The 13,921-nt window shown below is 30.4% G+C and overlaps 1 protein-coding gene across 1 annotated transcript; it reads left to right on the plus strand.

Annotated features, from left to right (window-relative positions):
* Positions 1–4,085: 4,085 nt before the first annotated feature.
* On the plus strand, positions 4,086–12,032 carry LOC130797222 (linoleate 13S-lipoxygenase 2-1, chloroplastic-like). The gene is made up of 10 exons (XM_057659719.1): positions 4,086–4,425; positions 5,125–5,408; positions 6,162–6,399; positions 7,238–7,549; positions 7,823–7,908; positions 8,311–8,421; positions 8,501–8,811; positions 9,567–9,833; positions 10,415–10,713; positions 11,388–12,032. The coding sequence occupies exons 1-10, from the start codon at positions 4,266–4,268 to the stop codon at positions 11,846–11,848; spliced, it is 2,529 nt and encodes an 842-aa protein (XP_057515702.1). The 5' UTR covers positions 4,086–4,265; the 3' UTR covers positions 11,849–12,032.
* The last annotated feature ends 1,889 nt before the right edge of the window (positions 12,033–13,921 follow it).

Here is a 13,921-nt window from a genome sequence, read left to right on the forward strand (position 1 = left end):
TTTATAGTGTGTTTTTAATTATCAGAATTGCGTGTAGGTGTAATTAATATTTTAAGTTATAAAATTTGATAATTTCAATACTTAAAAGACTAATTTTAAGATTTATAAGACCAATTTGAAAATTTAAAGGTCAATTGCATGACTTAAAATGCTCATTTCATCTAGTAGGATGACTCATACACAATTTTAACCCATTTAAAATTTTAACTTGCCAAATGCGTTTAAATTTTGACCCCCAACCTTGACCCGTCTTGAGTAATAACTCTAATTTTTATCCTAAATAGTCTCTCTCCCAAATAATTAATCCTATTTTCTTTCTAGTATATCTCATTGCCTCATTTCTACTTTTGTCCATGAACTACGCTATTTTTCATCTTTCATACACGCATTTAATTTATACTTTTGTATCATTTTTATATTTCTTCTACTTTTCTATAAAATATATCTTTCAAACATCTTTACTCCCTTTTCTTAACTTCTACTCAATTTGTAATTAAGGGGTATATGTGTGAACAATCTCTTTCTTTCTCACCAAGTATTAGGTGGAAAACCAACCATGTAACTAATTAACAAAACTCTCAAAATAATGCAAATTAAAATTACGTCAATAAAATTTCATTATATATTTTTTTTATTTTGCTCGTTTGATAAAAAACTAATTATGATTGGCCGGAAATATAAGAGAGAAATAATTTTATTCATGAGATTACAAAGAAAAATATATGAACAAAATTAAAAAATATTAAGTTTGTAGGTAAGATTAGAAAGAAAAATACAAGGTTATATCCCAATAAAAATGTAGCCAAATCGATCAGTAGTTGCAAAATAAAAACAATCGTATAACTAAATCTATTAATTAGTACGTAACGTATAAAATTATGTTTCCAAATTCCAATGATGAAACATCCAAATGGAAAACTATAAAATTCGAACTTTTCGGCAATAATTTAGTATATATTAATGGCATAATAATATTATTGACTTATTGTGTATTGATTTGTCAAGTGACAAGAGTACTTTATTATTGCAATAAGACTAAAGAAATAGTTTTTACAAGAAAATAAATTTCAAAAATTAAGAACAAATTACTCAAATTGCATAATCAAACAATAGAACAATAAATCTTTTTAACAGATAACAAATGTCTCAAGGACCATGTTTGTTAATAAGGATATACTTCCTCTGTTCCATTTAACTTTTTATGTAATCCAATGTGATATTTTAATCATTTATACATTAAATTATACACATCTAAAAATTATAAGATATGTAATTAAAATATGTAATACATAAATCCAATGTGATATTATTAAAATATGTAAAGACGATTCAAACTAGATATTACATGACTATTTTTTTTCTTACACATTAATCGTAATACATAAAATAAGTTTGAACGATGAATAGTGTAAATAACAGAAATGTAGCGACTATTTCAGAACGGAGGAAGTATAACCAATTCAAATTGACCAAAATATGTTTTAAACTTTGAATTATATAAGCATTTATTGTATTACATGATATTGCATAAAATTTGGAGAAAAGCACGCATTAAAATGAAAAATTACATTATATTCATCATTTATTTTGTTTTTTCAATTTACTATTCTTGTTAACGAATGCCTGAGCATTCGTTAATTAGGTTTTGCTAGAAAAATAAACACAAGTAGAGTTACTATAAATTTTTTATTTCTAGTGATTATATTACATAATGCAACATAAAATTTGAAATTTATCACAAAATCACGCATTAAAAATATATTTATATTACATTATGTATTCATCTTTTATTTTATTTATCAATTTATTATTATTATTATTAACAAAAGCCAGGGACATTTATTAGGTTTGCCCTGAATAATAAACATAAGTGGAGTTACTATAAATTTATTATCCTAATTAGAAAAAATAAAAATAAAATATAATAATAAAAGAAAAACTATAGAGATTAGAGAAAAATAATAATATTAATTTAGTGAGTATTTGTAATATTAGAATTTTGAAGTTAGATATGTAATGAGAAGCACTAGATTAAGATGCTTTAGAGATAAGATGCAATCCATATAAACCAAAACTAGAATGGTTAATTGAAATTGGTCGCCGCCTTAATATTGTTTCCATTCGGAGATTCATAGTTTGTTTCCACTATTAATTTGTCATAAAAGATTATCTCATAACGTATAGCTTTGCTCCAAGTATTTGGAAAGTTTCCACTATTGTATGCTACAAATAAAGTCCAACAATATAATGTCACATCCTAAGTTGGAAAATTATTCTTTATTATGTGAAAATTTGAGAAAAGAAAATATATGGATATAATCCCTCCTTTTCATCTTCTACTCAAACCTTATTTCTAATTTAATTTAATTAAAATTTTATAAATAGTTGAAATTAATAGGCGGATTTGGAAAAAACTTTTAAACTTTAAGTATTTAATATTTTCGACTATTTTTCTATCAGCTGTTAGTCAGAAATTTCAATAATATGAAATTTTTGTTTTGAGGTAGAAGTTTGAACTTTATTATTAATTTTAAATGATTTTATTTTTTATATTTAATGAAAACGATCGCCAAATACTTACGATGTTAAGAACAAACAACAATGAGCAAAATTAAGTTTGACAAAGTAACAAACAAGGACACAAAGATTTAAGGAGGTTCACCCAATGATGGCTACGTCCTCCGTGGTGTGTAGTTTATGTTTATATTATATCAAATGAATACAAACAACACTTCAATATGAAGAATTACAATTGAGATAGAGATAACAACAATAGGCTATGTGTTTGGCTTAAGGGTTGTGTTTGATGTGTTTTGCATACTTGAAGTGTGGGTATGAGAGCCCTATTTATAGTGTTAGGTACTTGAAGATGAATGGCTCACATAAATACATAGTTAATTTAGGGTAATGAATACTATGAAATAACTCTAAGAACTTGAAAAGGCATTATCTCAAGAGTCACACACATGAGACTCTTCACCTTAATCTTCATTAACACCAATAATTCCCATGAATACTCTTCACCTTATTACACCCTTTTGGATTCCACAACTCAAGAGTCACACTCATGAATTCATCCCATTAAAGTGCACTCAAGTCACACAATAGTATACTCCCATAATCACATTAGTATACTACTATTCATAACATTTAATTTTATATGGTTTAAAACCATATTTTTATATATGAAGATGATTTAATGAAAAGTTAAATATTTAAAAAATCTTGAAACAATCACACATGGTCAAATCGATTTTGGTGACAGTTAACATCGATTTGTTTTAGAATTAATATGGTGACGTGGCAATGAAAAAAAATGCTTAATGGCATGTATAAAATAGATATAGATAACTATAAATAGTAAGATATTTTTTTCATAAGAATTTTGACTAATCAAATGTTTATTTAAGTAAAAATCTTCACTTGATCATAAAATAGACCAAGTACTTTCTCATTAAGATTTAGGTAAACTATCTTTGCCGGCCTAACTTTATGAGCATGGCTTATTGACTTTTATAGTCCTTTTGCAAATAATTATTAAAATTAATTATTAGCTGTCCAATAAATAACTTTTCAGTTGTTTAAATTTCGTGTGGAATAGATTTTGATAGACTTTTAGTTTTGCTTAATTATTTAGGTTATTTAATTCCCATGTGCATAAATGTTCAAGTGGTTGATCCATAAATTGACAATATAAGTCTTCCTTCTCGTCGACGTAGCCATGTAGGAAAAAAGTAAAAAAAAAAAAAAAAAACATTAAGTATCAACTATTCAGCATAAATTTAATCCAAAAATAAAAATTAAACAAATTTATTAACACAAACTAAAATTAAAAATAAATAAATTGAGTAAAACAAAGGAAGTTAATATCTACAAATCGCATGCATGGAAAAGAAATTGTACGTACGATCTATCATTTTCTTACTTAGATGTAATACATTTCCCTTCGTATGAAACTTATGAAGTCTACATAGAAAAGTCCATATTTCGAATAATCGTACCAAAAACGTGAAATTTTTACACGGCTTTTTCTTCATGTTTATCTTTTATATTCTTAGTACTAGAATTCTATATAAAGAACAATAATGTCCTTAATATAACAAAATATTATTTTTTGCTCTCAATACAAAAGTATAAAGAAATAAACAAATTAGAGAAAAAAATAATTTATTTTTATAGGAAGTGAGATATCGAATATATATTAATTAGGTTTTTAATACGTTGGTTTATATTATTTTACGTGTAAAACATATAATTGGTTGAAAATGGCTTCAAATATAAGTGTGCAAGCTGTTGTTACTGTGCAATTAACTGCAACAGGATTCTTGATGAACATTGGTTTAGGGCAAGGGCTTGATGGAATTTCAGATCTCTTTTTTGGCAATGCTCTCAAATTGAAACTTGTTAGCTCTGAGCTTAATCCAAGTATGTTTTATTAGTACGTACATTAAAATATCTATTAGTTAACTTAATTGATAAAAGTTTAAATTGATAATTAAAGCTCTGAAATATATGATCTAATTTATCGATCATATAAACTAATATATAAATTGTTGTATTCTATCCAAAAAAATGATGATAATTAAGTTAAGTGGTTTAAAATACTTTACAAATTAAATAAATGCTATTTTTTTAGAGAAGAGACAAAATTTTATTTTTCTCTCCTTGATTATTACTCCATAAGTTTTGACCATCCATTTTGTTAATTTTAAAGGGAACATAATGGATTTTTGTTTTAAGTATGTATTTTGAGTTGAGGAAGAGTACTATGGATAGTATAGGCTAAATAATTTTTTTTTGATGATAACGTCTTTCTAATAGATGTTATGTTCATAAAAATAATATCGATCAAATTTTTAAGTCAATTGTTGAGGCACGAGATTAGTTTAATAATCTATCACTCTTCATATAAGAGATAACAAGAGTTCAGTGAGCTAAAAATTTTAATTTCAGCACAAAATTATTATATTTGACGCTAAAAATTTCCAAACGAAAGAAGAGTTAATTAAACGGATTCCATAAGATCATATAACATGAATTTTTTATGCTATATCAATAAATTATTTCAATCAATCAAAAATTTAAACTGATGACACGTTTAACATAAAAGTTAAATTTTTGCAGTGTTGGAGACGCCATTGGACAAGAAGCCGGTTGAAGGAGCAGCAAAACTAAACATCTTCCTTGAAAAAGACCCAAATGAAACAAAGTATGAGGCTAAGCTTCAAGTGCCCAACAATTTTGGAGAAGTTGGGGCAATCTTAGTTACAAATGAGCACCGTAGAGAAATGCTCATTAAAGACATCACAATTGAAGGTTTGCCTCAAGGAATTGTTAAAGTGCATTGTGAATCTTGGGTGCATTCCAAGTATGATAATCCTGAACCAAGAATCTTCTTCACAAATAAGGTACGTAAATGATACTACCTCCTATTTTAATTAAATGTCTTATTTGTAAAATGGAGAGACCATGTGAGATCACATGGCAAAAGAGTAAGAAAAAAGTGATAATTTAATGACAATTATGTAAATAGTTGGATCCAGATATAGCTGTAAAGAAAATTTTGCTTTTAGGAGAAATGTTTCTTGGATCAGAATACATATAATTTGCATTTTTAACCGAGTTATTCTTATTAGTACGAAGCTTTTAAAAATAAGGAATTTTAAATGTTCGTTTACATTAGTATGTTTTACATTAATAATCACTAATCTTTAGGCTATAATTTTCTTTAAAAAATATGTAAATGACCGGAGTAAAATTCTATAAGGCCAATCACCATAAGAAATTTAATAAAAAAAGTAAATTCATAAATTTTAATATTAATAAATTTTAAAATAATTTTTATTTGGTGTTAATCAACTTCTAAAAAATTTAAGTTATCTGTTATTTTTAAGTATTTTATTTAATTTGCATTTTAGAAGTCATAATGCAATAGTCAATAGTTGAAATTTGAAGACTACGATGATAGTTGGCTTTTAAAATCAATTATTATAAAATTATATCCAATGACTAAAGTCTAAAAAATAATTGTGTACTAATTGTGCCCCGCTCATGCTTAATTATCAGCATTGGCCAGCTTAAGAAAACAATTAATTAATTTTAATGAGCTAATTAATTATAGATAATACTTGTAATTAACTAGAACGATTTACTCCATACAGTCGTACTTACCATCAGAAACCCCATCTGGATTAAAGAGTTTGCGGGAAAAAGATCTAACGCAATTAAGAGGAGATGGCACAGGAGAAAGAAAAGCCTTTGATAGAATATACGATTATGAATCATATAATGATCTTGGTAATCCTGATCAAAATCCTGATCTTCTTCGACCAGTTTTAGGGACCAAACAACATCCTTATCCTAGACGTTGCAGAACTGGACGACCTCCCACTAAAGCAGGTATTGTTCCGTGTCTTTAAGTTTGTCCTATTTTCTCATTTTATTTAAAAAGTTTTATGGTCCTAAGAAATAAAAGGACTAACTAATAGACAAGAGACAACTATTCTACAATTTTAAAATTTTAATCACTTATTGCGTTATTGCGTTAATAGGGTATATAATATATTTTTTTAGTTTAATTTTACGATGTTAGTGTAATCATTAATAAGGTTCAACTCTATCCTATGTGGCAGCCATTTCGTAACATTGAAGTAATGAAATATTGTTGAAAATAATTTTTTCTGAAACTGATTTTTAGTAATTCAAATGATTTTTACTATTTGAAATTGTTTATTTTACTGATTTACGTAATTTTTACTAATTGAAATTGATTTTTACTAATCATAACTGATATTTATAGATTGATACTGATTTAAACGGATTTTACTGATTGTAACTGATTCTTAGTTATAAATTATAACTAATTTAATCTGATCGCAATTGATTTGAATTTACTGATTGCAATTGATTTGAATTTACTAATAGCAAGTGATTATTAATAATTGTAATTAATTTTCACCGATTAAAACTGAATTTTACAAATAAAAACTTATCAAAGTGATTATTTTTTAAGGTAATCTAAACTTGATCTAATACGAATAATTCACAAGTCATAACTGATACACCCAATGGAATCAATGAGCACAACGCCACTATATTCATCATCAATACTTTCTGATACATATAAACTGGTGAATGAAAGCCCAACATAGTTTAATTAAGTTTAAAGTATAGCGTATCAAATTGAATGAACATATTTTATTGGCTAAATTAAGTTGTATTACTGTGTATGGAACAGATCCATTATCAGAACAAAGGGTAAGCAGGTTTTACGTACCAAGGGATGAAAACTTTTCGGATACAAAGACAATAACATTTGGGATAAATGTTTTGGACAATGTTCTAAATGCATTAATACCCACACTTGAGGCAACAATTATTGATACTAATCTTGGTTTCGAAAGCTTCAAAGAAATTCTTGACCTTTTTAACAAAGGAATGGAATTACCTGCTGGCCTTAAAAACATGCAAAACATGGAGAAAAAACAATTGCCTACTCTCTTTCCATCTAAAGATCTACTTGTGTTTCCTACCACTGAGATGATGGAGAGTAAGTATTAACTTCTAAATTCTATTCATATCTTTTCTCGTTATTTATTTATTACCAACGATCTTTTATATTGATTCGTATTAGTTTAATTTTACACACGAAGTTTATATGTTTAGATTTATCGTTTATTATTTTTTGGAAGTCATGTGTCTAGAAGTAATTTATGACGCTATTCCAACCTCTTGATTTGAATAATGTATGACGAAAACAATTCTAAATCTTTTGATTTTAAAAGCTATGGTTAATTTTTTTTTTTTTGTTTGGGGTGTATAGGAGATGAATTGGCTTGGCTTAGAGATGACGAGTTTGCTCGAGAAACTCTTGCGGGTGTAAATCCTTATGCCATTCAGCTAGTCACGGTATGTATACATGCACACATATATATGTTCATATAAAAGAATCATGTGAAAATCATTTAAATGGTGAAAACTAAACAAGAATACATATCCAGTTTTCAAGGTATTTATTTTAGTAGCATTGTAATAGAAAGTAGTACATGCACGTCCAATGTCTTAGGCTAAATATTGTCAATGTCACTTTCATAAATAGTAAAAAAAAAAAGGCTAAAATTCAAAAAAACACACATACCTCCTTATGTAAAATATATACACCTATTTTCACCATTTTAATAGTTTTCATTCGATCCTCCGCTGTCATATACGGCCTTAACTTCTACAGTTCCTTTTCCTTTCTTTTGTGCATAATTTTTGATGGTTTAATTAGATTACATAATTTGATCTCAATTCTTCAATTCTTTTCAGGAATGGCCCCTGAAGAGCAAACTTGATCCCCAAGTGTATGGGCCACCCGAATCATTGATCACATCAGACGTGATTGCGCGACAAATTGATGGCATTATGTCTGTCAATGAGGTAATACTACCATTAATTAACGACGTATAATTATAGTGGCTGACTTTAAAAACTCATAACACTTTCTAGCAAAATGCAGGCTGTAGAGCAAAAGAAACTGTTCATGTTGGACTACCATGATTTATTACTTCCTTTTGTGAACAAAGTAAGGAAGTTAGAAGGAACCACATTGTATGGATCTCGAACAATCTTCTTCCTTACTTGTGAGGGCACTCTCCGACCTTTGGCCATCGAGTTAACGAGGCCTCCCAGCGAAGACGATGGGACGCCGCAATGGAAGCAAGTGTTCATCCCATGTAATTGGGACTCTACTGAGAGCTGGCAATGGAAGCTTGCTAAAGCTCATGTTCTTGCTCATGATTCTGGTCATCACCAACTTATTAGCCATTGGTATGTGCTTTGCCTTGTATATTAAGTCTAGTATGATGATCGGTCGAGTTTCAGATGAGATCAGATGTTTTAGTCTAGTCACTCTGGTCAATGTCAGGCATTATAGTATGTATATGAATAGGTATGATCAAGAAATCAACTCAACTAAAAGTTTAAGTGATAGTTGAAACCCCATGGTATACCATATTTTCTAATTCGTGCCCTCACACGAGAGCCTTTTAGCTTAGAAGTGTGGATGCAATATAGTCCCTCCTCATATATGCCTGGCGCTAAATATTCAACTTTAAAGAGGGATGGTTGAGATACGAACCTGTGACCTCTTGTCATGTTGGCTTCTGTTAACTTTTCAAGAAACCAAATTAACTAAAATCTTAATTAGATAGTTGATGCCCCAAAATATGTTATGTACTCTAAAATGTTTCATTTTCATGGTTTAGGTCATATCTGATCAAGTTAGTTTTGATACACTTAAAATAAGAGGGGTGAAGTAAAGTCTTGAGCGAAAGACTTTTTGACCGCACTCTCTTTTATGGGTATGAGCTGTCGTCTTCCTTCTCTCCTAAAACCTGATCATAGTTTTCTAATGAGCGGAATAGATCGGGTATGATGATGATGATAAAATTGGATCTTGCCTCAGTTATGACAAGTATCATAATTCTCGATCCATGCTTGATGTGGGTTTGATTGCATGTTTTTCGCAACCGATGTAGTCATACTAGTAATCCAGATATTAAGTTTTTGATGTAAAATTGCAGGTTAAGGACACATTGTTGCGTAGAGCCTTACATAATAGGAAGCAATAGACAACTGAGTGCAATGCATCCAATTAAAAGACTTCTGACACCCTACTTCCGGTTCACGATGATGATTAATGCCCTAGCTCGACAAGCTCTTATCAATGCTGGAGGCACAATTGAGACTTCATTCTCGCCCTTAAGCTATTCAATGGAGTTCAGTTCTTATGTTTATGACAAGCAATGGAGGTTTGATCAACAAGGATTGCCTGCTGATTTAATTACAAGGTACCCACAACCATTTTTTTAGTTTACTTATCACTAATCAATTGAAATATTTTGTTGTCAAAGTTTGTATATATTCGATCCTTTCAAATTCGATACAAATAGAGGTTATAGGGATTATCATAAGTTCATAAAATAGTACTTGGAGCAACTTTCTTTACCTAATTATTTATTTTGTTTTGTTTAAGGTGCTACACTAATTAAGACCAAAATTTTTGGTAGGACCTAATAACCTAACGGAACTTATTAATATTAGATTTTAACTTTTTTTATAAAACTTTACAACTAGGGAAATGAATTATTATTAGAAACGGTAGGGCCATATATATAATTAATTACCATGTCCCTATCTAGAGTAATGTAAAACAAAATTGATTAGTCTAGGACACACATGGCCATATATACACTGTAATTTTTTAAGCTAATTACATTATATTTTAATTATTAATTTTATCATCGCAATATTGATAACTAAACAGACTATAAGAATCATATATGGAGTATAATTCATATGATCAAACAAAAAACATACAATAAAATTAATATAAATCCTAATAAATCATTATTATTATAAATTTCGACAGGGGATTGGCTGTGGAAGATCCATCCGCACCACATGGCCTAAAGCTGGCAATATCAGACTACCCATTTGCCAACGATGGCCTTATTCTTTGGGACGCAATCAAGCAATGGGTCACAGACTACATCAACATTTACTACACTTCCCCAAATATGATTACATCTGACATTGAACTCCAAGCATGGTGGCAAGAAATTCGAACCAAAGGACACCCAGAAAAGAAGGACGAACCATGGTGGCCAGTTCTCGACACAAATGCTAGCCTCATCGACGTTCTTACAACCATAATATGGGTTGCTTCAGGTCAGTGGCGAAATCACATGGGTTATTAGCGGTCTGACCAGTGTCACATATATAATTCGTTAATCTATTCGCGAATTGCGAATAAAAAAAATAAATTATGGTCTGATTATCACATGGGGTGCTAGTGGTCTCACCTGTATCACATGATTTGCTAATCTCTTTCGCAAATCGCCAATTAAAAAAAGTAAATTATGGTCGTTTTATCACATGGGAGTGCTAATGGTCAGACCACTGTCACATGATTTACTAATCTCCTCACTGATCGCGAATAAAAAAAAATCAAATTATGGTCCATTTTAGACTATTTCTGGATAAATTTGGGCAAATCATGAATTCAAAGTGTGAATTAATTGACAAATCATATTACACTTTTTTTTTCAAGCTTGACCTCAATTTTTTACAAGTAAAGAAAATTTGGTGGATAGTAACCAACTATTCATAAATCAATAGTAGTATTATTTTATTATTTATTCTTTAGTAAGATAATATAATTAATAACATTTTATTACATTCATTTGGAATTTTGGATACATATTTTTATATATCAACTTTTATAATTTTTAATTACAAGATAATATTAAAGATCAAAATAACAGATATTCCAAAATGCAACCATTTTAAGTTCATATATTTACGGCCTCTTACCTTAATTTTCTGCTTCGCCCCTGTTTCAGGTCATCATGCTGCGGTTAACTTCGGTCAATACGCTTTCGCAGGATACTTCCCAAACAGACCAACTATAGCCCGAATCAATATGCCTACAGAAAACCCTACCGAACAAGTTTCAAACAGTTTCATACAAGATCCAGTTGGTTTTTTGCTTCAAACTTTTCCTTCTAAAATACAAGCAACAAGAGTTATGGCGGTTTTGAGTGTATTATCGACACATTCTTCAGATGAAGAATATATTGGTGATCAAATTGAGCCTTCGTGGGTTGAAAACCCTAAAATCAAAGCAGCATTCGAGAAATTTAATGCGAGTTTGAAGAAGTTGGAAGGTGTAATCGATTCGAGGAATGAAGATCTAACTTTGAATAATAGAAATGGTGTTGGGACTATCCCTTATCAATTGCTTAAGCCATTTTCGAAAGCTGGTGTTACTGGCATGGGGGTTCCTAATAGTATTTCTATTTAACTGAATCACAAAACTATGTATATTAACTTAAAACTTTTAGAATATATATTATATATGTAATAATAATTTGTTTAATTGTTTTGAATTGGTCAATTGGTGATAATAATTAGGATTGGGTTCACATTTTAAAACATTTGCAATTTCATTAATATGTTTTCTCTAGATATTGTAGAATGTAATTTTTTTTTATTGTTAATGTAATTTATTTATTTAAATTATTAGCATTATTTTTTTAATTTGTCCTTACCTGATAAAAGTTCGATCTAAATGTGTTAGAATTGCTTGGATGAATACAACAGAAGGAGTGTAGAGAAGCAGAGACCATCAAATACTTAGTACAGAAAATATTTCTCTCTTGTTATTCAATGTCTGAAAAAGCATAGCTATATATATACAAGGAGAAGGAATTAGTACAAGCCTTTTTAACAAACAAAAGATAACTAAGCAAAAAAGACCGAAAACCGTTATGACTCACTTCTAAACCTCGAGCCTATCGGAATGTCCAACACCCCCCCCCCCCCCTCAAGGTAGGCACGGTTATAAACATGCCTAACTTGTTAAGAAGAGTATGAAATTGAGCAGAGGGAAGAGCTTTGGTGAGAACATCTGCTAACTGTCTACGAGTAGGCAAATAGGTCAGTTGTAAGAGACCTTCTAGGACTTTTTCCTTGTGAAGTGGCAATCGAGTTCTATGTGCTTGGTTCTTTCATGGAAAACTGGATTTTTGGCGATGAACAATGCACTTTGATTGTCACAATGTAAGGTGACATGTTTTAGTTTGTCAACGCCCAACTCCTCAAGCAGTCGAGCAATCCATGTTACTTCAGCTGCAACACTACTCATAGCTCTGTATTCTGCTTCGGCTGAAGACCTTGAAATGGTACTCTGCTTCTTACTTTTCCAACTAATTGGAGAGTTTCCTAGTAAAAGAATATACCCAGTAATAGAGCGTCTGGTATCAACACAAGCTCCCTAGTCACTGTCACTAAAAGCTTGAAGAAGAAGTTTATCACTTGCTTTTAGGAGAATACCCTGGCTACTGGTATTGTGGACATATTGCAGAAAATGCTGTAGAGCAGAATAATGTGAGATTTTTGGTGCTTGTAAGAATTGGCTTAGTGTTTGCACGAAATAAGCCAAATCTGGCCTGGTATTGGTTAAAAAATTGAGCTTGCCAACTAAACTTCTATAAAGAGTTAGATTATCAAAATCAGGACCTTCAGTAGCACTTAACTTTAGATGCAATGGTAAAGGAGTTACTATTCTTTTTCTAGTGGTGAGGTTCGCCTCTGTGAGAATCTCCTTTGTAAATTTGTGTTGTGTTAAAGAGATACCTTCAGGTGTGTAACTAACTTCAAACCCAAGAAAGTAATGAAGTAAGCCCAGATCTTTGATACCAAAAACATGATGTAAATGATGCTTGAGATTGTGGATACCAAGCTGATCAGTGCCAGTAAGAACTATATCATCTACATATACTGCTGCAATGATGACCCCAGATGCTTTCTTTCTAATGAACAAGGAGTAATCATTTCGTGATTGAAAGAAACCTTGATGTGTAAGCTCATGAGCAAGCTTGGCAAACCATTGTTTGCTGGCTTGTTTTAGACCATAAAGGGACTTCCTGATTTTACAGACTTGGTCTGGTGAATGAGGGTGACCTGGCTGGGGGTAGTTTCATGTATACTTCCTCGTGCAAATCCCCATGTAGAAATGCATTATTCACATCAAGTTGATATAAACTCCAACCCTTGCTTGCAGCAATAGCCAAGATACACCTAACTGTTGACATTTTGACAACGGGAGAGAAGGTTTCTGAATAATCTATGCCATATTTCTGTGTGTATCCTATTGCTACCAAGCGAGCTTTGAGTCTCTCCAAAGTACCATCAGCATGGAGTTTCGTTTTATATACCCATTTACATGCAATTGGTTTCTTTCCAGTTGGTAAAGAAACAACATCCCAGGTATGATTCTTTGCTAATGCTTGTAATTCCTTTGTCATTGCTGCCACCCACCTAGGATCCTTTGCTGCTTCTTTATAGCATGTAGGTTCTTTTGGGATATCCAAGT

The sequence above is a fragment of the Amaranthus tricolor genome, chromosome 12 (assembly GCF_026212465.1).
Source record: "Amaranthus tricolor cultivar Red isolate AtriRed21 chromosome 12, ASM2621246v1, whole genome shotgun sequence".
Classification (NCBI taxonomy): domain Eukaryota; kingdom Viridiplantae; phylum Streptophyta; class Magnoliopsida; order Caryophyllales; family Amaranthaceae; genus Amaranthus; species Amaranthus tricolor.